This window comes from Ailuropoda melanoleuca, chromosome 1 (assembly GCF_002007445.2).
Source record: "Ailuropoda melanoleuca isolate Jingjing chromosome 1, ASM200744v2, whole genome shotgun sequence".
NCBI lineage: Eukaryota > Metazoa > Chordata > Mammalia > Carnivora > Ursidae > Ailuropoda > Ailuropoda melanoleuca.
This window is the reverse complement of record NC_048218.1, coordinates 169,097,447-169,122,289: the sequence shown is the minus strand read 5'-3', so window position 1 is coordinate 169,122,289 and position 24,843 is coordinate 169,097,447. Positions and strand designations below refer to the sequence as shown.

The 24,843-nt window shown below is 40.0% G+C and overlaps 2 protein-coding genes and 1 long non-coding RNA gene across 27 annotated transcripts in view; 1 reads left to right on the top strand and 2 right to left on the bottom strand.

Moving 5' to 3' along the window:
• Positions 1–6,944, bottom strand: part of AVL9 (AVL9 cell migration associated) — an 84,427-nt gene extending 77,483 nt beyond the window's left edge. For 21 of the 22 annotated variants that reach the window (XR_004628407.1, XR_004628404.1, XR_004628410.1 and 18 more), the window contains exon 1: positions 6,620–6,942. Coding sequence is in view for 2 of the 22 variants with exons in the window: in XM_034670147.1 (XP_034526038.1) it covers positions 6,620–6,712 (93 nt within the window). In the remaining 20 variants the exon portion in view is untranslated. Of the gene's footprint in view, positions 1–6,619 lie in introns of all 22 variants that reach the window. The other variant, XM_034670155.1, reaches the window with a different exon arrangement.
• Positions 6,945–9,624: 2,680 nt separating this feature from the next.
• On the bottom strand, positions 9,625–11,981 carry LOC105238761. Of its 3 annotated transcripts, none has more exons than XR_002143232.2 (4): positions 11,839–11,981; positions 11,114–11,175; positions 10,246–10,341; positions 9,625–9,682 (listed from the first exon to the last, which is right to left on the bottom strand). It is a non-coding gene; the product is annotated as an uncharacterized LOC105238761 (long non-coding RNA). The 3 variants fall into 3 exon arrangements; XR_002143233.2 differs by having other exon boundaries at positions 9,642–9,679; XR_857552.3 differs by having other exon boundaries at positions 9,647–9,706.
• Positions 11,982–11,996: 15 nt separating this feature from the next.
• On the top strand, positions 11,997–15,349 carry LSM5 (LSM5 homolog, U6 small nuclear RNA and mRNA degradation associated). Of its 2 annotated transcripts, none has more exons than XM_002921844.4 (5): positions 11,997–12,146; positions 13,292–13,387; positions 13,646–13,673; positions 14,575–14,647; positions 15,085–15,349. In XM_002921844.4, exons 1-5 carry the CDS (start codon positions 12,101–12,103, stop codon positions 15,115–15,117), a joined length of 276 nt encoding a protein of 91 aa, XP_002921890.1. In that variant the 5' UTR covers positions 11,997–12,100; the 3' UTR covers positions 15,118–15,349. The 2 variants fall into 2 exon arrangements, with proteins under 2 accessions (XP_002921890.1, XP_034526130.1); XM_034670239.1 differs by lacking the exon at positions 11,997–12,146 and adding an exon at positions 12,173–12,395.
• Positions 15,350–24,843: the final 9,494 nt, after the last annotated feature.

The following is a 24,843-nucleotide window of genomic DNA, read 5'->3' as shown; positions in this document are numbered from 1 at the left end:
ATCTGGGGCACCTGGATGGCTCAGTCCTTTAAGTGTCCAACTCTTGATTTCGGCTCAGGTCATGATCTCAGGGTCGTGGGATCAAGCCCCAAGTCAGGCTCTGTGCTCAGCGTGGAGTCTGCTTGAGAATCTCTTTCTCCTTCTTCCTCAGTCCTCCCCCCTCCCTCTCTTAAAAAAGTTCCAATCTATTTATGAAAGAACCAAAAAAGTTGATATTTGATTATTTTGCCAAAAATCATGCTAATCTGACAAATACAAATACAGTTTACCTATTTACCACCACAAATAAGGAACACAAGTCTGGAACACATAATCTATAACAAACAAACTACTATAGATAAGGTATCCATAAATTACGTCACATCAGAGTCTTTGTTCTCTTATTATTCCCCCCAGGTATTGCAGGTGAGTTTTTAAGGAAGAAGAGTCCTTCGCCAAATGCTAAATTAAAAAAAAAAAAAAAAGTTCAGGAGAAGTGTTGGAATGGATAAATGTTTCAAAACTATTTTATTTTATTTTATTTTTTAAAGATTTTATTTATTTATTTGACAGAGATAGAGACAGCCAGCGAGAGAGGGAACACAAGCAGGGGGAGTGGGAGAGGAAGAAGCAGGTTCATAGCAGAGGAGCCCGACGTGGGGCTTGATCCCACAACGCTGGGATCACGCCCTGAGCCGAAGGCAGACGCCCAACCGCTGTGCCACCCAGGCGCCCCTCAAAACTATTTTAAATGCCATGATAGTACTTCCACTTAAAGTGATCTAAATGTTAAGTATGTCAATAAACCAGAATAATCATCACTAGAAACTAACCTGTGAACCTACGGAAGAATTCACTCCCATGAATCTAGGTGAAAAAATGATCAAGTGATAAAGTTAGATGCTCATTTTAAATTAAATGAAAGAATTTTTCATTTAAGATACATCTGAAGGCCTCAAAGGTGGAAAAAATGCAGGGAACAAGATGAATGACTATCTTCTATGTCTAGTTTGGGGATCTTCAACACAGCTCTATTAGAAGATGGCTTTAACCTTATGGTCTACGTGAAACTACCCGACTCCCTTATCATACCACTATAAAGCACCTTTATAACAGAAGAGTTTACAAAGATTTAGTACTCCTCCCACATAAAGTTATCATGCTTATCAACCCAGCAGACTGCTGAAAGGCATTATTTTTAAACAAAAGTTTTACTTCAGTGCACTTCAATGTAAAAATTACAAACTGCAACCGAGCATGGGAATTTTCACTATGAATAATCTCAGGGCATGGAAAGAAGTGATCAACAAAACCAACAGCATTTTGAATGCTTGGAAGAGTAGTTTAACAAAGCACTCTCACACAGTTTAAAATAATCTGAAGTCAGAATCACAATTCAATGAGCCATGCACTTTTAATCCTTTACCCCTGGAAGTAAAATCTTAAACTGGAGAATAAAGTGATCGATTAATCCATCCTGGGGAAAATCTTATGTAATTATAGCCTCTGAAACACTTGATATGTTGATTAAAGAAACAGCAGTCTCTAGAACATTCTAAGAATTAATGTATGTAACACACTCACTTTCCAGAACAACCAGATTTTGAAGGGTTAAGAAAGCAGAGTTGTAGGACATCTAAAAAGACACTGAGGGGCGCCTGGCTGGCTCAGTCAGAAGAGCATGTGACTACTCTTGATCTCTGGATTGTGAGTTTGAGTCCCATGTTGGGTGTAGAGATTACCAATAAACTTAAAAAATAAGTAAATAAAATGAAAAGATACTGATTTGCAGAAGTGAAGAACATCCTTAAGAGCAAATATAACACACACTGGAAATTTTAGTACACTTTTTTATTATACTGTTCCATCTGGCAAAATCAAGAATGTTCTCGATATTTTATAAAAACTAAGAAAAGTACGGCTATCAAAAAATGAAAAAAAGCATAGTTGAACTATTTTCCTATCTTTTCCAATACTATTACACAACCATTGGACAAATTAGGTCTCTGGCAAAAGTTTCATTGTTTTGGACTGAAATGACCTGTCAATTTCGTCAACCAACTCAGTGGGAGAGTGTGTTTCATTCATTTGCTCTGTTGTCTGAGTGGACTGGCTGTTACCACTGCTATTACCAGTGCTATTACCAGTGATGTTACCAGTGCTGTTACCATTCCCTACACCCAACCTGGCTACACCACAGACTTTCCAATGAAGGTTTTTCAGATTACACACTCATCCAATCTTAACTCTCTTTAGAGTCCAGAAATCATCTTGTAATCTATCCAACAATCCTTCATTATAGGAATAACAGAAAATTAATAGATTACTAGTAAGCTAAAATTTTTCTCTAATAGTAAAAACTCTACTATAATTAAATGTTTGACTCTTGTAAAAGCTAGAGAATACTCAATATAAATCTAAAAATCACCTTTTAACTCACTGTGCAATTTGACTTTGACTAGATATAGCAAATTGTTTGATTTGCAAAACGAGGTTCTTAGGTCTTCATTTTCTGCTATACAAGACGTAAGTGTAATTTTTAAAAGCTGCTTTCAGTTAGCAGTAAGAAAATAACCTGTTGGGAATGCAAACTGGTGCAGCCACTGTGGAAAACAGTATGGAGCTTCCTCAAAAAATTAAAAATAGAACTACCATATAATTTAGTAATCACATTACTGGGTATTTACCCAAAGAATACAAAAACACTAATTTGAAAGGATATAACACACCCATGTTTATTGCAGCATTACAACAGCCAAATTATGGAAGCAATATTGATAGATGAATGGATGTGTTATGTATATAATGGAATATTATTTAGCCATAAAAAAGAATGAAATTGTGCCATTTGCAAAACATGGATGGAGCTAAAGTGTATAATGATAAGTGAAGTAAGTTAGACTGAGAAAGACAAATTCCATATGATTTCACTCATATGTGGAATTTAAGAAACAAAATAAAGGAGAAAAAAACCCCCAAGAAACAGACTCTTAACTATAGAGAACAAACTGATGGTTAACAAAGTGGAGGTGGGTGACTGTATGGATGAAAACAGGTAATGGGGATTTCACTATATTATACATCTGAAGCTAATATAACACTGTATATTAACTATACTAGAATTAAAAACTTTAAAGAAAAATAACGAACCTATGCTACATTTCTCATCTTTCAATGCAATGTGGCAGAATCCTTTACATTTTCTTCCATTCTATCAGCAACCCATATGAACAGACACTACTCGACAAGAATATTTATTAAAAAAATAATTGCCCTGGTCTGTGAAACATCATGTGGATTAAAAAAACAAACAAACACACACACACACACAAAGCATGTATTTTCCCTTTCTACTAAGAGCCTACAACTTAAAAGTGCTATTAAAATAGATATGATTGATTACGAAGGCTAGGGACATCTGGGTTTCAGTGTTATTACTGAGTCTCCCCTTAAAATTTTGTTAGGCTCCTCAGAACTCTCAACTAAGGCCTGACTTGTTGGGCTTCCTTGTTCTTCTCTGCATTATTTAATTTCAGCAAGAATCCTTTTAGCTGGGTATAGCTAGAAACCCTCTTGACCCCCCACTCTACTCTTTGGCCATCGATGTCTCCTTTCCTTGTCTTCAGTGTTGAGCCCATGTGCCCACTTTGGCAGCACATATACAGAGCTGAGCCCAGTTCTTTTTTTTTTTTTAATTTCATTTTTTTAAAAAAGATTTTTAGAAATTATTTATTTTTGTGTGTGAGAGAGCGCACAAGTAGTGGGAGTGGCAGGCAGAGGGAGAAGCAGGCTCTCTCCCAAGCAAGGAGCCCATGGGACTCAATCCCAGGACTCTGGGATCATGACCAGAGCAGAAGGCAGACACTTAACCCACTGAGCCACCCAGGTGTCTCGAGTTGAGCCCAATTCTATACAGAGGTCTCGTTTCCCTATTACAACAGCTTTTCTGAATAAAATGTTTTTATTGCTTTAACTATTGTCCAGTTCTGGTTTTTCTGATAGCACCAAACTAGCTAAGTGTTAAGTTGCTTCATTTTTTTGGGTTTCAGTTTACTCATCTGTAAATTGAAGGGAGATGGGAGTAGAGTGAACTCTAGGGACCCTTGCCAGGTCTAAAATCCTCATGAAGAAATCTGGTATAGGAAAATGAGGTACAGAAAAATTAAACGATTTGGACTTGCTTGAGGTCATGGGAACTGTGAGGCCAAGATGTCATCCAGGTCTGATTCCCAGCACAGTGTTCATTTAACAAAACCAGCTGTCTTTACCTCAATGCTGAAACCAAAAGCTAATAAATCCAGTGAAATGCCATGGCATCCAGCGTGCTACTTCAGCTGAAAGTGCCTCCTTCATCTTACAATCTGCTGTTCAGCTTTACTCTCTAAGCAACATTACATTTGTTTCCTAAAATAAATCATTTTTCCATCTGGGAATATAAGTGATATTACTTTTGACAATAAAACTGGTATAAAACAATCTTGAATTTAGACGACAGCAAGAATTAAAAGATTTTATTCTTTCCTACGATATTTCCTTGGTTTTTTTTGAGATTTATTTGAGAAAGAGAGAATGAGAGCGTGAGAGAGAGCACGGGCATGAAAGAGACTCCTAAATGCCACATGGCTCAGCAGAATGAAACACATGATGCCAGAAGCAATTCTACATTTGACTCCAGGACTGTTTTGCAGTGTGACCTCAGTAAGATCAATTTACTTCCTCCAAGTTTCAGCTGCTTCACCCATATCCAAAGTGAGTTATACAGTGAAAATTAAGATCAAAGATGTGAAATTTTAAAATACTAAAAATCTTCAAGAAACAAAACAGGAGCGCCTGGATGGCTCAATCGTTAAGCGTCTGCCTTAGGCTCAGGTCACAATCCCAGGGTCCTGGATCAAGGATCGCACCCCAAGCCCCTCATGGGCTCCCTACCCAGCAGGAAGCCTGCTTCTCCCTCTCCCACTTCCCTCTGCTTGTGTTCCCTCTCTCACTGTCTGTCAAATAAATAAATCTTTTAAAAAATAAACAAGGAAAAAAAGAAACAAACCAAAAAACCCAGACTCTTATCTACAGAGAACTGGTGGCTACCAGAGGGGAGATGGGTGGGGGGATGGGTGAAATAGGTGGAGGGAATTAAGAGTATACCTATGGTGGTGAGCACTGAGTAATGAAGAGAATTGTTGAATCACTGTATTGGACACCTGAAACTAATGTAACACCATTAATTACACTGGAATTAAAATTTTAAGAAGTATTAAAAATCTAATGAACACAGTGTTTGCATGCCATGATACAATCTCAAATATCCACCCTCTTACTTCTAAATATAGGGCCACATTTAAAAAACTTCTATTGCTGCTGCTTGGAATTTTTTTTTTTTTTAAAGATTTTATTTTATTTTTTATTTATTTGACAGAGATAGAGACAGCCAGCGAGAGAGGGAACACAAGCAGGGGGAGTGGGAGAGGAAGAAGCAGGCTCACAGCAGAGGAGCCCGATGTGGGGCTCGATCCCATAACGCCGGGATCACGCCCTGAGCCGAAGGCAGACGCCCAACCGCTGTGCCACCCAGGCGCCCCTGCTCGGAATTTTTTTAATACCACACTAACGCCACTTCCTCCTAAGTGTTCTATGCCATTTTCCCCCTGAGACAAGGAACAAAATACCATACTTTAAAGTTAAGCAGTGGTTAGAACACATACAATCACAACCATTTTTTTCACTCCACTTTCCTGTTATCGTCCTCCAACAAATTTAAATTTTGCCAGTAAAAGTCTACTAAAATGTTATTTTCTGTGAAACGCAGGAAAAGAAATGCTACATTACCTAGTAGTAGCAGTATTTTTAACACATTTCAATTTCCTGTTCACCAGCATTATGACATCATTGCTTTCTAGTGTTTGGGCTCATTAAATAATTGTTTCTATTTTGTTCCCTTACCTCCAATGTATATATGAAAACGTTCCATTGTTCCTGAAGACACGTAATAGAAATGACATTGTATCTGCACACTCCTTTGCCAGGTAAATACTCTTATCGCAACTGAACTGGAAAGGTCAATTTCTCACCAAAAGGCAAGATCTGGACAAGATCAAATAGCAAAAGCAATGCCCAGTGGGAAGGGGGGGAGGAGTCAATACACCACCCAAACACGACGGATTCTAGGGCTTCCACAGATAAACAAAGGAAGTTGATTTTCCCACCACGCCGCCTGGGCTTCAACCAACTCTAAGCATTTGTGTGGAAGCCCACTGAGCTCATTACCTTGAAAACGCAGTCCAAGTGCTGAATTTTTCTAAAGGCTCCCATGATAGGTGGACACTCAGAAAGTCAATGGAGGCAGGGATGAATGAGGAACTGTCAGGCTGACCTTCGATTCCTCCTCCCACCCCACCAAAGAACCTAAACACCTACCAACCCCAACATACCGACACAACTCCTCCGCGGCTCAAAACACAATTTCAGGGGCAGGAGAAAGGGAGTGCGGGGAATGGGCTTCAGGTGCGGCGAGTGCGAGGAGCAGGTGTGAAGTTCAGAAGGGCAGGGGGCGCTTAAGGCAGCAAGGAGCCGAGCGGAGGGGAGTGGGCACCAGCTGCGCGCGACCGCACGAACTGCCGGGGGCGGGTTCGAACCCCTTCCTCACCTGGCAGCCCTTCTTGTGATGAAAGCCGACCACCACGATGTGCAGTACGGGCCCCCGGGGGGCGCCATCGCCTCCCCGCCCGGCCTTCTCCATGGGCGGCCGCCGCGGGCCCGCAAGCCGACGACTTCAACCGCCAAGGGCGGCGGGCCGGCTACCCCGCGGTCCCCAGGAGGACGGCGACCGGCGGGTTTCAGGTGTCAGCGAGGGCGCCGCATGAGGGCCGTACAAGGGGCCCGGAGAAGGCCGAGTCTCCAGCAGCTCCGCACCGCCCCCCAGGGCCGCGGCCGCGCTTCCCTCATCCGCTTCCGCAGCTTCCGGGCTGTCACCTGACGCGGCGGCGGCCGCCGGCGGAGAGGGGCGGGGCAGGACCCGGAGGGAACCTGACGGGGCGGGGCCCGGGATGTGGGGCGGGGCCCCAGGGGAGTGGGCACGGGGCGGGAGGCGGGGCCGCTTGGCACCTCTACCCCTTGCCTTTTCGGTGCGACCTTAACCCGCTTCCTCCTCCTTTGCCCTCTGTTTTTCCTCTTTAAAGTCTCCGCCCCTTCCCTCCTCTTTCTTTAGCCTGCCTCTTTTTTAAACGTCTTTTCTTGTTCACTCTCCATTATCCAATTCCTTCATTCATTTCCTTCGCCTCTATGGCCTTGATAACAGGGAGTCATATTGGTAGGGCTCTATATCTGTGCATTCAACCTTTAAATTATTTGCTTCCCCAGCGTTTTTCTTTCGCTTCGTTCTAGGTTTGTTTGGGTTTTTTCCCCTTCTTCTTATTTAAGTATTATGTATAGGAGTTTGGAAGCGTTTCAAGTCCTGAAGTAAAATACCCTCGACAATAAAGGAATTTTATACAAGGAGACCTGTAAATGATTATTCTAGTACCGACGTTTAAAAATATATATATTATTTTCATTCTTTTTCTAGCTTTAGTACTCTGATCAGTACTAAATATATGTGATCTGTTGCCACCAGTATTTTTAATGTCCTGATTGTACTACTTAAATTTTATTTTTAAAGACTAAAGGGCAGGTGCTTGCTTCAAACAGAATTCGAGATTACTGCAATTGGCTGTGAAGTTTACTATTATTAGTTGCATATCCCTTAGTTTGGACAACCTTAGCAGTTGTTATTTTACACTCCTGGCCTTGTAATTTAAGGACTTGCATTCTAACTGAAGTATAGCTGAGAAAAACAGTAGGCTTCCTATAAACGAGTTTAGTTTCTGTGATTCAGTAGAAGTGTTTTAATGCTAATAAAAATAGAAATTTTTCAATGTGTTGCTGTATATTACAAAATTCTTGGTGTTGGTTCAGAACTGTGTGTGGAACTATATTATTCCCTGTATGCAGAATATCTTACTGTTTTTTTCCATCTGCCTCAATATTTTCCACAATTGGCATAGCCAAAATTAAAGTCTTTTTAAAGAAGAGTCATTTAAAAAAGATGTAAGGGTAGGGCACCTGGGTGGCTCAGTCAGTTAAGTGTCTGCCTCAGGTCTTGATTCCAAGATCCTGGGATTGAGCCCCACATCGGACCTCCTCCTCAGCAGGGAACCTGCCCCTCCCTCTCCGTCTGCTGCTCCCCTTGCTTGTGCTCGCTTCCTCTGTCAAGTAAATAAATAAAATCTCTTTTTTTAAAAAAACTTTATATCTGCAGTGAACACCTATTATTTAATTCACTGTGCAGGAAACCCAGTTATAGCTTTATAAAAATCTGTATCGCTTTGCATCCTAGACCCTCCAACTAAGATTAAATCATTTATTCATAACTATTATGTTGCTTAAATGCTTAAAAAGTATATTATTGGGGAAACTGGGAGACAAAGTACAGAAGGGAATTTCCAGAATTTTTTCCATCTCTAAATATATAGACTGGTCCATTTAACAGTATAGAATGACAACTTGTTTAAAAAGAGCAAGGAGCCTGACATGGGGCTTGATCTCAGAACCCTGGGATCATGACCTGAGCTGAAGAAAGACGCTTAGCTGCCTGAGACACCCAGGTGCCCCTTACATTGGTTTTTAAATGAGTTGTATTAATATAAAATAAATTCACGAATAAGATATTGTCTTTAAGGACAAATAGGTATTGAGAAAAAAAATGGAAATTTCTCCTTTATTTTAAAGAGTTGAAAGATTACCAAGATTATAAATAATTTGAGATAACAGAATACTTTCTGAACATTATTTTGAAAGGAAACTTTTGCATGTATTTTTATGATGACATTTATCTCCAGGAAAAAATTAGAAATGCTTTTCTGAGCACACAATAAATTGAAGAGCTTCTTCTAGTTACACATATTTTATGATGAATTATAGATTCTATGTCAGCTCTGTAAGTAAGAGCTAAGGGGACAAAAACCCTGGAGACACAGAGCAATGACATGTTTTCAAGTTCATTAAAAATGAACTCTCCATCTGGAATTGGATTGTTGTTTCTTTTTGCATCTTGCCTCAGGAGAGAATGTAATAAAATAAAACCACTCTTGTGCAATCCCCATTAACTCCACTGTGTAAATGAACCATATCTCCTTTTTCAGAGTATAAAGAGACTTTCTTCTTTATCAATAGTATTGAAAATTGCTAATGGAAAACAAAGTATTGACTTTCTTGAATTATATTTTTCCTGAATTTTAAAGCCTATTAAGTAGTGATAGTGCTTTGAATTTGGTCCCTACCCTCATTTTATAGTGTGGTGAAAATAAAGCAAGAATAGAAATAGAAAAGAAAACCGGGGAAAGGAAAGGGCTTCACAAACAAATTTGGCATTACTTTGTCTTTAGAATCTTATGAAGAATAAGAAGAATATTGATGGGGATGAATAACTGGAATCAATTTAAAGAACATTTATTAGACCCTACAGTACTCCTGTAACTGTGGTAGGCACAGTTCATCAAAAGAAATTAAAAGGATGTCTGGGTGGCTCAGTGGTTAAGCATCTATCTTCGGCTCAGGTCATGATCCCAGGGTCCTGGGATGGAGTGCCAAATTGGGCTCCTTGCTTGGTGGGGAGCCGTTTTCTCCCTTTGCCTGCTGCTCCTCCTGCTTGTGAGCTCGCTCTCTCTCTCTCCTCGGACAAATAAATAAATAAAACCTTTTAAAAATTAAAAAAAAATTGTTGCTTAGTCTATAAGTCTGGTTATAAAACAAATGTGAAAGCAGCTAGCAGTGCTAGCTTTTGTAGCACCTACTCTAAACTAACCATCATGTTAATAAGTATTAGGAAATAAAGATAAACCAGCAGTAATAGCTTACATTTAATGGATAAGCACTGTGTGTCAGTCTGCTAGCCACTCTTCATGGATTATTTCATTTAATCTTCATAACAATCCTCAAGTAGATACAATTATCCTCATTTTTTTCCCAGTGGGTAAATGGACACGTAGAAAGGTTAAATAACTTGCTGAAGGGCAAATAACTAGAAAGGATTGTGGTAGGGATAGGATTCGAACCAAAGTCATTTAATTTCAGAATCAATGAATTTAAGTGTACTCTACTACTTCCCAAAATTCTTGACATTGAGGAACTCACGGTCTTTGGGGAGGGAGGTAACCTCCTGTAAAGATAATTATAGGAGAATACATTGAGAACATTTTGAGAACTATGAACATTGCTGTGAAACAATGAGCCTACCAAGTCTGCAGGTCAGAGAAGCTTCACAGAGGTGGTCACATGTGAGGAGGTCTTGAAGGATGAACAGGATTTTATCAGAAATTGGGGCCAGAGCATCTGAAGTACAATAAAGTAAAATCACTAAGGACTGGGGTTAAAGGAAAGCATTTGGAAACAGAAGAGTTTTATACCAAAGTTAGAGGAAGTATGTAAGACTGAGATAAAAGTGCAGCAAAAGAGTTTTGGTGGTGGGCACATGCTAATTGCACATGGTGTTCCCTCTGCTTGGAATGCTGCTCCTGCCCCCTTTCTGCCTATCTAATTCTTATTTCTCTTCCAAGAGTATACTTCTGTCAATTCCTTTGTGAAACTTCCCAAGCTGTCTATGTGGGCAAGTTATCTAACATCTTTGAGCATAAGGAACCCCATTAGAACACTTGTCTCACAGGATAGTCATAAAAATTAGGATTAAGTGTACCTGTAAGTTTTCTGGCACACAGTAGGTGCTCAATATTTATGAAATGCAAAAAAGCCAGAATTGTCTTGGTGTTTAGAAGACTGAACCCTAGGAAGCTTTGAACTGAAGCAGGCATCTGTTAGGACTTCTGAAACTTCTTACTGACATTTTCCTTAAATCATACCAAGGATCTCTAGTTCTCTGGGGTCCCTGAAGCTAAGAGGTCTTTTTGCTTTATATTTTAAATTTCATATGCCTTGTACATAATGTTTGTTAGTAGTTTTTCTCCCCCCATTCATCCTTAAGCTCCTACAAGGGCAGAAGACGTTGTAGTTCTGTTTTGTACACTGTTTTATACTCAGAAAAATACCAAATAGTGTGTAACTAATGCATATTTGTTCAATGAATGAATGATGTATGCATTACAACTACCTGTTGTATGAATGAATGATGCTCTTTCTGGTCTCCTGTTTAGACTCCTCGGCTTTAAGTTCCTGGAATACAAATATAAAAAAGACTTAAGGCAGAGAATTTGCTTTCTATTCTTTTCAAAACAGAGGTGCAAAAGCATTAAGGTTTCCTAAGCGTGATGACATTAACAGAGAGTGACATCTGCTGGTTGCTTGTTAGACAAGACAGTATTTAAAGTGAAGACATAGCCTGTAATAAATTAGACTCCTAGATATGACAAGGTAAGAATGATAAATTAAATATGATAGTAGAAATAAAAACATATTTTAAAGTTCCACCCTAGAAAAGTTAAAAAAAAAAACGCTAGTTGTGGGTTTTCGATTCACTGGACTTTTAAAAGAAGCACTAGATGAGCTCTCCTCTCTTAAGTAGGCTCCACACCCTGCGTGGAGAACTATGGGCTTGAACCCACAACCTGAGATGAAGCCCTGAGCTGGTATCAAGAATCCGAGGCTTAACCGACTGAGCCACCCAGGCTCCCCAGGAGTAGATTCTTTCAAAAATGGTTTTACAAAAACTGCAACACAGTGAATTGGTGGCGGAAAACCTGAATTGATTTGGTCTGAAAAAAGATCTGGCTTGAGATGAGATGCAACTTCATCGAGGGCAGTAAGACGACTCAAAAGTTGCCGAATTTTGCAAAACTTTCCGGGTTACAGGAAGACTTTATTCACAAGGCAGGATACCTTTAACGTCTGTCGGAAACTGCCTGGGGAAAGCGGGTAACTGCCGAGACCTCACATCGTTCAGTGGGCAGAAATACCTCCCGAGGGCTCAGAGCGCTGGAAAGACGCGACGGGGAGCTACTCTCGCCCACTGGTTGGATCGCACGTTCGGCCTCGGATTGATCGAGCCTGCCCGGGCTGCGGGGGAGGGAGGGAGCGGAAGCGCGCTCTTTCAAACTCGCCGTGCAAACGTCGGTGCTGGCAGGCCACTTCCGGCGTAGCCATGGCGGCTAACGCTACCACTAACCCGTCGCAGCTACTGCCTCTAGGTAATCTGGGGAGGGGGACCGGAGCGTTCAAACTAAGTGTAGGGGGCCAACAGGCTGCGGCTGAAGTAACCCTTAGCCGAGTGTTGGGGAAATGTGTGGATGAAGTGCTTTACCTCTCCGCGGTTCGTCTCTGGGCTCCCAAGTCTCTGTGGCCCCGGGCCGCGGTTGCTTTTTCAGCGTGGTAGGGGCCCTTGAGGCGGGGACTTGTGGCTCTGCAACCAAACCGTCACCCGAAAAGGCCCACATTTAGTAAGTTCGTCGTCAGCCTTGTTTGTTGTAGGCTCGCCACTACAGTCGTGGGTAGCACACTCGCTCCACCTGGCATTTAAGCTCCCCAGATTAGACCCTGTATGGCTGGTTATTGAGAGAAGCACCGGCACCGGGAATGAGCCTGAAAGAGAGATCTGGAAACTGGTTTTCCTATTCAGCAGTTACTGAGTCTCTATGCACGAGACACAATGGCTGGGCACTATTCGACAAATTTCAATCACACCCATTGCCTTCAAATAGCACACAAACCATTGGAGGAGGTAGAACACTGAACTAGTAGTAAACATCATGCCAAATAATGCTAAGCCAGCTAAAGAGATGTTCAAACGGCTGTTAGAGCAGAGAGATAGTGACAGGAAGAAATCTCTGGTGCAGACGGCTGTGCCGCTCTCTTCCAATATTTTGTAGCTGAAGAGTTGATTGAGTTATCGGAGGTGGCCGCGACGTAAAAGTTTTCATTCCTTCATTCCACAGACTCTCTTTGAATGCTTGGTATATGCTAGACCTTGACTGTTGAGGATATAGTCATGGGAAAACAACCACAGTCTCTGCTCTCATTTGGCGTAGACTCTGAGGGGAGGGGGTGCATATGTTTATCAGATAACCTAAAATAACATAAAACCACAGCCCTGATAAACTTCAACAAAGGAGAGGTAAGTGGTAAACAGAAAATTTTTGTTAGTAATGCAACAGGGATATGTACTGTAAAAGATCTGAAGTTTTTGAATGAATACTTTTCCTGGTTTATCTTTCACAATATGCAAGTAACAAGTGCCAGTAGGCACTCAAATATTTATTGAAGTAGTGAATAGGTAAAATAATCTTTTTCCTCTCTCCCCCTTTTCTTTCTTTCTTTTTTTTTTTTTTAAATATAGAGCTTGTGGACAAATGTATAGGATCAAGAATTCACATTGTGATGAAGAGTGATAAAGAAATTGTTGGCACACTTTTGGGATTTGATGACTTTGTCAGTATCCTTTTAAAAGGTGGTGGTGGTATGGGTTTTTCTTCAGTATTTAAGAACAGAAGTAAGAATATTGACAGTCAGTACTTACTATTATAATAAAAATTTATTCTCAGCATGATAGCATTCTAAGAGGTGTGTGAAAGAAGATAAAGTTCCTATCAATTACAAGTATTTTGTATTTGAGCCACTGTGTTAAGCATTGTAATTAAAACTGAATAAAGGTAGAAGCCAGAGTAAATTCAACCTTAACACCAAATTTCAGATATGGTACTGGAGGATGTCACTGAATTGTGAGTAGTGTTAAAAATTAAAGAAAGGGGGGGGATCTCTCTTTAAGTCAATTTTAGTATTAATGAGTTTAAAATGATTTATGAGAAAACATTGCCTGTTGAAAATACCTTAGAGATAGAAATTTTATCTCCTGGGGCGCCTGGGTGGCACAGCAGTTAAGCGTCTGCCTTCGGCTCAGGGCGTGATCCCGGCGTTATGGAATCGAGCCCCACATCAGGTTCCTCTGCTATGAGCCTGCTTCTTCCTCTCCCACTCCCCCTGCTTTTGTTCCCTCTCTTGCTGGCTGTCTCTATCTCTGTCAAATAAATAAATAAAATCTTTAAAAAAAAAAAAATTTTATCTCCTGACGCTGGTAAAATTGGATCCTGCAGTTATTACAGTGATGTAATCATTAATGAATTGTTAGGAAGTTAATGGAGACAGAACTTTAAGACAAAAGGAACTAAAAACAACCAAGGATGTTTGGGCTCAGGCAAATCAAGGAACTGATAGTAAGAGCATTTAACTGTCTAACATAAAATATAAGCAATGGTTCCATCATATTAGTTATAAAGATCATAACCAGTGTCTGCTTTCAAAATTGAGTTGATTACAGATTGGTTTAATGGATAGGGATTAGTAGTAAGTAATAGTAAAAAAGTGAAACTAGTGAACATTCCGTTTCATATTTGATCTCCTTGGCAAGTTTCAGCTTCTTTTATGAAGATCAGTCCTAGTGGGTGTGGATCGTAGGCCAGTCAGTTCACTGTGTTGCCTTTGGTCATCCAGTGGATAATCTTTGTTTCTGATATAATTGCTTGACCTCACATTCATTTGTATGCAAGAATAACTTTATAGGGATCAGAATGTTGGCTTTGACTATCATTGTTTATCTTCACTCTATTTTTTCTCTTCATTTAGTGAAATCACACCAGAAGGAAGAAGGATCACTAAACTAGATCAGATTTTGCTAAATGGAAATAATATAACAATGGTAAGACAGAGTGAAGCTGGGTATTTTTTGGTTTTATTTATTTATTTTTTTGTTTTGTTTTGTTTTTAAGATGTTAGCCCATTTTTGTGAGGCAGGGATTACAGATTACCTGCCTTGACTAAGTGTTCATGGCCCAGTGGTGCTTAAGTTGGGAAGGAGATGCTCTTGTGATCAGGGCTCTAAAGCTGAGCTACTGAAGATGACAGTAGGCTTAGAGATTAGTTTGCTTGGGCTTTGTAATCTTTTAGTTTGCCAAGAATCATTGTTTAGACTCTAAATATTAATTGTTGATGTTGGGAATTGTAAACGGAAGCAATGACCTGGAGAAAATGAGAGTGTGAGGGCAGGGCAGAGAGGCACAGTGGCTTTGATGAGGAGGGGTTTTTAGATGCTGTGGGTGGTGGTGTTACTAATAAGCTCTTTTTCCTTCTGTGCAGCTGGTTCCTGGAGGAGAAGGTCCTGAAGTATGAATGGATTTCCTTGACTTACTCTGTTTTGTCTTATAATGACAACAAGATAGAAATTTTTTTTTAACCTTTTAATGTTTGGATTCTGTAAAGCTAAGTTTCCCGTTAAAGGGAAATGTTTTGAAGATGCATTGTAAATGCCCATTTTTGTAAGTTAATCATTATTATCTTGGAAAAAAAAAAGAACAGTTTGTTCTTTGAAGACTAAAATAAAAGTGTTTTTGGTTAACTGTCATTTTATTTTTTGTACTGCAGTAACCAGTGTAACAAAGATTGTAGTTATTGTGTCACTTGCTTTCCTATAATTTTATGCCCACTTGCTTCCTCATTTACATAACCATTTGATTCTCAAACAAAAATTGTTCCAAATAAAATGACCAACTTTGGTTTTGAACAGTTGCATTTAAAAAACCTAAAATGATTACTTACAAAATTCAATTTAAACTCTGATGCCTTGAAATGATTTTTCTACTGAACTCAAGTTAGTTCTTTAACTCCTATTAAAAACAAGCAAACTTCCAGTTATGAGATAAATAAGTCTTGGAGAAGAAAAGTACATATAATGTCATGACATATGGTGACAGATGATGACTACACGTGTTGTGGTGAGCATAGTGTAATGTATAAACTTGATGAACCACTATGTTGTACATCTGAAACTAATAACACATTGTATATTGACTATACTTCAATAATATTAAAAAAGGCAAAATATACAGGTAATATATGCACATTGTAGAAATGGAGATAAGTAAAAAGGGAAATATTCATTGCACTTTGCTGTATATAGCCTCTTAGACTTTCTCAGTACACTCAATACACTCAAAATACACAAAGATTTTACATGTTTACAAAAACATGCTCATCCTGAATATACTGTTTTGTAGTCCCACTTAAGATTAAAAAAATTTAAATGGTGCACATCTTTCCATGTCAAATATTTCAGCAATATTAGTGTTTGCATCATATTTCATTAAATGGATATACCATAAGTTAGCCTGTTGTCCACAGTAGTCTAACTAAATCTTTATACATTTTTATTTTTCTTAGAATAAACTCATAATGTGAGGTCAAAGGGTATAGTCAGGTTGCCAACAAAAAGTTTGTACCATCCTACACTTTGCCAGCAGTTTTTCGTGGTATTTTTTTTTCCGTAGTACTCTTTACATACCTCCCAACATTGGCTATGTTCTGCCTTCTCCTCGCTTTGCCACTGTGATAGGCAAAACCTGGTATGTTTAAAGTTTTCTTTATTAATTTTGGACTCATTTGTATTTTATGAATTACTTATATGAGGCTTTGCCATTGAGGTGCTTGTCTTTTTCTTACGAATTTGTAAGAATTGTTAAGAGGTTACTCTTAGTCATATATTTTGCAGATAATTTTCCCACTTTGTAGTTTGCCTGTTATTGGTACTTTTTTTTTTGACATAAATAGTGTATTTTTAGGTAGTCATGTTGATCTCATCCTTATGATTTTTGTCTTTGGTACACATGGATCAGAAGGACCTTCTTTGGTATGATTGTATTTTTGATAGTTTATGTTTTTTTGTTTCTTTTAAATCTTGGCATCCATCTTCAATTTTAGTGTTTCCACAACAAAAAAGGGTCCAACTTTCTTTTTTCTTTATTTTTTAATCCAACTTCATTTTCCAAAAAACAAAGCACTGCTTTGTGGTATTTTTTTTATTTACATGGTATAAATACTCCTGTGGCTGATTTCAAGCTGCCAAGGGTTTAACTGCTAGCTTGCAAACTTCACAAAGATTGAAGGGTTGGTTCTCAGGAGCTACTGTACGGAGCGTCTTGTACTCCCCCCACCCCCAACTCCTGACCCTTGCTGGAGAATGCTTTCCTCCTGTTATTTCTTTCTCTTTGGAGGGGGATCAAATGTAATAGTGTCCTCCTTTCACCTTTTTACTCATCATCCTATGGAAAATGAGTGGTCATGTTTAGCTCTTAATTTTTTTCCTAGGAGTTAGCCTGCAAGGAGCTCATGTTCTTAGCTTCAGCATGTTAGGAGTTTTAGAGAGGCCTGACCTCACTTAGGCATACGATTACCTAGTCTGTGGTAAGATGGAGGAGTCTACCGGGGTTCTTGCCTACAGATAAGCAATATCTCTTTTTTTTTTTAAATGATTTTTTATTATGTTAGTCACCATACAGTACATCCCCGGATTCCGATGTAAAGTTCGATGCTTCATTAGTTGCGTATAACACCCAGTGTACCATGCAATACGTGCCCTCCTTACTACCCATCACCGGTCTATCCCATTCCCCCACCCCCCTCCCCTCTGAAGTCTTCAGTTTGTTTCTCATAGTCCATAGTCTCTCATGTTTCATTCCCCCTTCTGATTACCCCCCCTTTCTTTATCCCTTTCTTCCCCTACCGATCATCCTAGTTCTTATGTTCCATAGATGAGAGAAATCATATGATAATTGTCTTTCTCTGCTTGACTTATTTCACTTAGCATTATCTGCTCCAGTGCTGTCCATGTTGCAGCAAATGTTGAGAATTTGTTCTTTCTGATGGCTGAGTAATATTCCATTGTATATATGGACCACAGCTTCTTAATCCAGTCATCTGTTGAAGGGCATCTCGGCTCCTTCCACGATTTAGCTATTGTGGACAATGCTGCTATGAACATTGGGGGATAAGCAATATCTCTCAATCTAGTCTTTAACAGTGATAAAGACGATAGTATGACTCCCATCTTCTGCTTTTGTCTTATGCTGCAATTCCGTTTAGAAGGGGTACTACTCTAAATAAGGGTCTCTTGACCTTGACACTATTGACATTTTTGTCTGGGTAATTCTTCAGTTGTATGGACCATCCTGTGCATCGTAGGATATTTAGCAGCATCCCTGGCCTCTACTCACTAGATGTCAATAGCATCCTTCCTCTTCTTCCCCAGTTGTGATAAAAATGGCTCCAGATATTGCCAAATGTTATCTGAAGGCAAAATAATCACCCATGGTTGAGAATCACTGTTCTAAACAATAGGGATGCTATTTAACGGACCTTTCAAAATTCCCAGATGTTTGGTACATGGGTGAGGAGCACTGTGTCTAGACAATTAATAAAAATTGGGAAGAAAATGCTGTGATTGAGTATTCCAGTGGGATAAAATGGGTGGTTTGAAGCTGAAACGATCCTGTATTAGGTGCCGACCATATAGGATTTTCACTTTGGCAGGTTGCTGGTGAGTGGCTGTTTTTCCACAGGTGTTGTTTCCTCTCTGGAGGCAGGGCTGCATGTGCTGGGCCCTAAAGTGATGGCAAGGCCTCAGCAAAAATGAGAGCAGCAAAGACAGAAGGTATGCTGTCATTGGTGACTTGTGTTAAGTTTCTCAAATTTTGGTTTGAAAACTGCTATCAGAATCACTCGGAGATTAGTGAAGAACACAGAGGTCCAGGCTTGTTGAAGTTGGGTAGGGCCTTGGGCCTTTGTATTTTTATAGTGTTCCCAAGTTCTCCAGGTAATTCTAATCCTCACCAAAGCTTGAGCCCCACTGCGGTAGAGGGTAGGCTGCTGCAGGGATAGTTTTTTAAAAGGGGGTGTGACTGAAGCAAGGTTTGATGATAGGGATGAAAATCTGTATATGTTAATGGATGTATTAGTGGATGGAACAGTTTTTGCTGCATTTAAACCGCAAGGCAGCTAAGTTCCATGTGTACTATGGAGTCCTAGTAGAGTTCTAGTTTACATTGTTAGTGCCAAGCCTTGGTAGGCAGTGATTCATCTGCAGCCTCGAATGCCAGACTTTGGTCTGGATCAAGGAGGAATTTGTCCATAGGGTTGGGGGTCACTTCCTATCCATGTGGACTCAGTTTCATTCTTGAGGGTTGATTTGTTGGTTAAACAAGCTCTCATCATGCCTTAGATTTCAGGGTCCACAATTGCAGCTTCACCCATAGAGGTGTGGTAGATTTCTATCAGTAAATAAAAAAAATATGGGCCCTTATTGTAAAGGGAATATGACATCTAGGATTGAAGGTGAGAAAAATCTCAGTGAAATCAGTGTAAGCCAAAGTAAGAATGCCTATGCATTCAGTTTTCAAATTGTATTTTGTAACAAGTTCAGACTTAAGAATAAGTTGCAAGATCGAGAAAGAGTTCTCACGTACCCTAACTCAAACCCCACTCAAGTTTTATCAGTTGCCCCAACAGTGTCCACAGCACAGGGATCCAGTCCTGGTCATGTTTCTCCAGTCTCCTTCAATTTGGAATACTTCTTCAGTCTTCCCTTAAGCTTTACAACTCTGGTATTTCTGAAAGTTGCCAACTAGCCATTGTAAAAGATTCCTCAAATTGGATTTGTTGTCTCCCCATGAGTAAGCTCAGAGTGTGCGTTTCTGGCAGGTGTATCACAGGAGTAATGCTGTTCTTCCCCATGCATCTCATTGCACATAATGCCGACTAGTTCCATTTCTAATGTTGTTAACCTTGAGTTTTGATGATTGCCAGGTTTCTCCATTGTAAAGTTACAATTTCCTCCGTTTTTACTAAATATTTTGTGGGGTGATTATCCAAGATCTTGCAAATATCCTGTTTGTCGTCCCACTTTAACCCACCAGTTTTTGTATTCATCAATGTTTCTTACTGAAATTAATTAGTAAGTAATTATTACTTAATAAGTAAGTCATGTATTAAGAAGGTAGCAGTCAGACTAACAGGAATAAGACAGAGGAAACTACTTGAAGATGGTTGTTTCCAAGTACCACAAACAGAATAAGGACTAAATATTGAAACATTTTGATAAACTTAATCTACTTTATCCAAGGTTGACCCTGACTGAATCTTTGGTTGTTGCCCATTTCATTCTTAAATTTAAGAATAATCATGAATGACAGAAACTGACCACTAGAGGGCACTGTGGAACAGGCAGCTAGTTGCTGAAGTCCATGCTTTTGTGCTTTCCCTAGATCCGGCTTTCCAATTCATTCAGGTTTCTGGTCTTCCACTCGATTGTACTTACTATTGAATTGTTGCACCACAAGAGCAGGTAAAGGGTTGAATCCTTACTATTTGACACTTATTTTTGACAAAGAGGATCTTTTCATTCATATTTTCTATATGAGGTAACTTTTTTACTATAAAAAATTATCTTTCAAAAATATATTTATTTGAGAGGGTGCGTGCATGAGCAAGGAGGGGAGGAGGGAGAGTGACAAGCAGACTCCACTGGGTGGGAGCTTGATCTCATGACCCTGAGATCACGACCTGAGCCAAAATAAAGGGTTGGGTGCTTAACCAACTGAACCACCCAGATACCCCTATAAAAAATTATCTTTAAGTATGATGTTGTGGATAAAAACATGGGCTCCAGAATCAGACTTACCTGGACCCTAATCCCAATCAATCCTTTATTAGTTGTGTGAGTTTAGGTGCCTACTAATGTCTCTGGCCTCAATTACTTCGTTTGTAAATTGGGGAAAGATAACCAACTCTTAACAGGACAAAACCAGAGAGGGACACAAACCATCGGAGACTCTTAATCTCAGGAAACAAACTGAGGGTTGCTGGAGGGGAGGGGGGTAGGGGGACGGGGCGGCTGGGTGGTGGACATTGGGGAGGGTATGTATTGTGGTGAGTGCTGTGTGTTGTGTAAGACTGATGAGTCACAGACCTGAAACAAATAATATCCCTGAAACAAATAATACATTATATGTTAATAATAAAAAAGAAATAAAAGGAAGTTCCAAAAACAAAACTAAACAACCCACCTCTTAGAGTTGTAAAAATTAACTAAGATAATGTGTAAAGTATCCAGTATAGTTTCAACCATATAGTAAGTGCTCAATAAATGGCAGTAGTTATCACTACTATTTAAGGAGCCCCTGGATCAGCTTATTTTTATCATTTTGCCATCACAGCAGTTCCATTTCAACAATTCAATCCACCTGCCCCTTAGTCCATAACATTCCGTCTGAGAATTGAGCCTTTAGTTATTTTTGAATCTTTTTATCGCAAAGCGCAGTGCTTGGACAGAGGGGCTCAAGTGCTACTTGTTGAATTAAGGGAACAGAGTAGGAAGCTTTTTTTTTTAAAATTTTTTTTAAGAATGAGACTGAGAAAGTGGCCTTTGTTAATCAGAAAATGGCTGAGGTTCCAAAGCAATTAGTTTTAAGTTTTAGAGGGATTTTGTTCATGGTTATCATTAATTCATTGATAAAGCAATCATTTATTGAGTACTTACTTTGTGCCTGCCTTTCAGAAATTCACTGCTTGGCCAGAAAGCTAGTAGAGATCTCCCTGGTGTGGTACAGTGTAAGGAGTACATTAGCTTTTGGAGCATGTGGAGAGGGGAGGGGTGGATTCTGCTTGTGTGGGAGTGGGAAGCAAGGAAGGCATTTTGTCTCATAATTGCTGCTCCTTGAGACATGGGCCACATTAACACATCCTCATAGTAACCCTGTTATTTGTCATTAGTTTCAGCCAGCTTCACGGGTCAACATCTCATGAGGGTATACGAAATGGGAAGGACCTTATTTTTCCCTTTACTGAATTGCCTGGAGAGCATCTCTTGGTGATTGCAGCTGGAAGTGTGACATTTAATTAGTGGAGAAAATTGAGTCAGGCAAGAGGCAGCCTGTGCCAGCAAAGGGGTGAGAAAAGGGTGGGGAAGACGCGATACGCTCAGTGGGACGGTTTAGCCCAGGTTTTCTCCTAGGTCCAGATTGGGTGTTCACATTGCCTCAGGTGGAGATTGCAGAAGCTTAAGGAGTTTTCCATAGTGATGGGAACCACAAATGAGCTGCCAGGGACACCTAGAAATGGAGCAGGTAGAGGGGGCTGTGGGTGCACAAAGGGAAGGGGAGAGTGATCACCTCCACTATGAGTAGTCAGGAAGATAATCATTGAGCAATGGTTCTTGCCTGCTAAGGGGAAAAACATTCCAGGTAGTGGGAATAGCTTATGCCAAGGCACTGAAGCTTTCTAAGATGCCACAAGAATCTTGAGCAGCAGTGTTATAGAACTCATATGATGGATGGCCACGTATGTCACCCAGACTCTTTAAAACTTACTCCACTTGTGGGCAGAATCTCTCCACTTAATAGGTGCTGAATTTCTGTAATCCCTATCTCTGTGAAGTGTCCCCCTAGAGGGAGCTAACATGCATAGGTTTCTGCCCTGTGGCTTGTTCCACATCAGTCCCTTCTCATAAACTCAAAGCAGCAAAAATAGCTGGCTATGTAAAAGGCTTTGTGTTGAGTGGATGTGCATTAAGGAGTGGTTTACATGGTTCACGGTTCAGGTATGATTTCAGTATTAGTAGAAGATGTCTTGCTGGACAGTCAGATTTATTTCACCCTAAGCTCTAGGAGGACTGGAGATTTCTGAAGTTGCCGGGAATTCTTTAAACTTGGATTCCTCGATCTAAGGGAAATGTTTTTCCTGAGAGGTGAAGAAGGTCTTGTTTCTCTAGGAGGTTTTGGAGTTAACCACAGTTGGTTTGACTGTTGGCTGTGTCCCTTCTTAGCCATTTGAGATGGAGTAAGTTACTTCTCTCTAGATCTCAGGTCTCATATGTATGTGTGTATGTATATAGAATTGGGAGGATACTATGTATGTCATAGGGCTGTTTTGAGCATTACCATGAGTGCATGTATGTACAAAACTTGGCCTGATATAGATACTTAGTACACGTTAGGTCTTGTCCTTTCCTGAACTACTGCTAGGGTCTGGCCCAATATACACTGTGGAGAAACCATTCCCCACCCAGTCATTGTTTGAATCCACATAAAATCTAGTTAAAATGGACACCAGGAACATCTGAAAGAGGAGATTACGTTTAGGGCGTGGAAGTTGAGTCTGCCTGTGGATTGGGTTTTGGGAACTATAAAGGATGCTGTCAGTGCCCCCTGCAGTAAGCCCTGTGGCCCACCATGGAGGTCACTTGTAACTTGGGTGGACGGTTTCCATGTCATGCCAATGACCTACTCAAGCACATGATTCTCTTTGAAGGTTTTCTCCAGCCTCATGCTCATGGTATGCCTGGAAGTGGTGGGGAGTTACTGCCCCCAGGAGTGGCTCTCAACTACTGGGGATGGGAGTTAATGGATAAAAATCCTAGCTCTCTTGCTTCTAGGTAGGGGCAATTCTCAGGTGTGTTTTGTGCTATCTCTTGGAGGGTCCCCGATGGGATGGAGCCCCAGTTGTCATAACAGCATTAGCACATCCTGTCACACCATGTCACATTTCTCTGCTCCCCCACTCGCTTCCTGGGATGGCCTCCAAAAGTCTTGTATGCAAATCATTCTGGGCTTCTAGTAGCTGGGACAGATCACATCATTATCACGGGCCTACATGCTGCTCAGATCCAGGGCCTCTGTGCTATCCCTGTGAGTGACTCACCTATAAGAACCAAGAGACTATTGCAGACCAGAGGATCTGTGTCATCATTTCCCCCGAAGCAGGAGGCCACATCATTCATGGACAGACTGAATATGGTATTTGCCTTGCAACACAGAGAAAGAAGGAGAGCCATGGAGGTGGATAGGATGATTCTGGTCGGTGATTAATTAAAGATCGGGTGGCCATCCTCATGGACAACATGATCAGCACAAAATGCTCTACCGCAGTCAAGCTACTCTGCGCCAAAACCACTAAAGTTTATGCCATTTTTACTCATGGAATCTTCTCAGGGTCAGCTATTTCCAGAATTAGTAATGCTGCCTCTGAAGCTGTTAGCATCACAAGAGGACAAAAGGAAACACTGCTCTAGATTCAAATTATGGGTATCTCAGTGATGCTGGCTGAGGCAGTCCGAAGAGCGGACAACAGTACGTCTCTTATTTGTTTAGCCATGGCCTTTCATATCTCCAGAATAGTATGATTTCATGCATGATACTCTGAATTAAAGTTTTTTGACTTTAGAATTCAGTAAAATATAGAATGATGAATATTAAAATATCAGATCTCTGTTTTATAAACTTTGGAGCATATCTCTGTGGTTTTAGGAAACAGTGGTTAGGGGTGGAGGAATGTTTGTTTTCTTTTTAATTGAACTTGTCTTGAATGAGAAGTTTTGGTGTCATTTTGCCTTGTTTTGAAGGAGAACTTTTACCTTTGTTCTTATGATACTCTGAAGCCACAATCATATAATTGTGTTATTTTCTTATATAATATAATCCCTTTGTGGAAATTCATACTTTATGTATTTCTGAGGTTGTCAAAGATAACTTCCTGTTTAAATACTTCATGTAGAAGTTTATGTGTAATAATAATATTATTTGGGTAAAACTGAAATTAGCTCTTTCCTTTTTAGTGTGCATTAGAAAATCATGAAATACCCTGAATGTTGACTTTCAGCGTTCAAATAAACTAGTTAGGTGTTTTGTTTAATTTAAACTGAATTTTATTTAGCTAAAAATGCCAACAAATCATTTATTTTCTGATAGACAAATCAGAGGCAATGTAATCATAACTAAAAGCAGTTTTATGAATTGCCTCTAATGCAACTGGGACTATTGCCACAACTTTTAAACTACCACTTCTAAAGACACGTGGTAACTGCCCACACTTAATCGAACTTCTAAGTCTTAAAATTCCAAAGTTAAGTCCAGCAATAGAACTATTCTCTTCAAACTTATCATCAAACTGATGAGCAATTTCTGACTGCCTCAGTGGGTTGCAAATTGAAGTTGGAAGATGTGCAGAACTCCCAGTTCTTTGAGGTGTGCTCTAATATGTCCTTTTTTGTTTTGGGGTTTTTTTTGCATTGTA

What these genes read in the sequence shown, in the direction of transcription:
- LSM5 (XM_002921844.4), top strand. Translation starts at nt 12,101, where the DNA reads ATGGCGGCTAACGCTACCACTAACCCGTCGCAGCTACTGCCTCTAG. An exon ending in GTCGCAGCTACTGCCTCTAG is followed by an intron (nt 12,147 to 13,291) that starts GTAATCTGGGGA and finishes TTTTAAATATAG; the next exon opens with AGCTTGTGGACAAATGTATA. An exon ending in ATGGAAATAATATAACAATG is followed by an intron (nt 14,648 to 15,084) that starts GTAAGACAGAGT and finishes CCTTCTGTGCAG; the next exon opens with CTGGTTCCTGGAGGAGAAGG.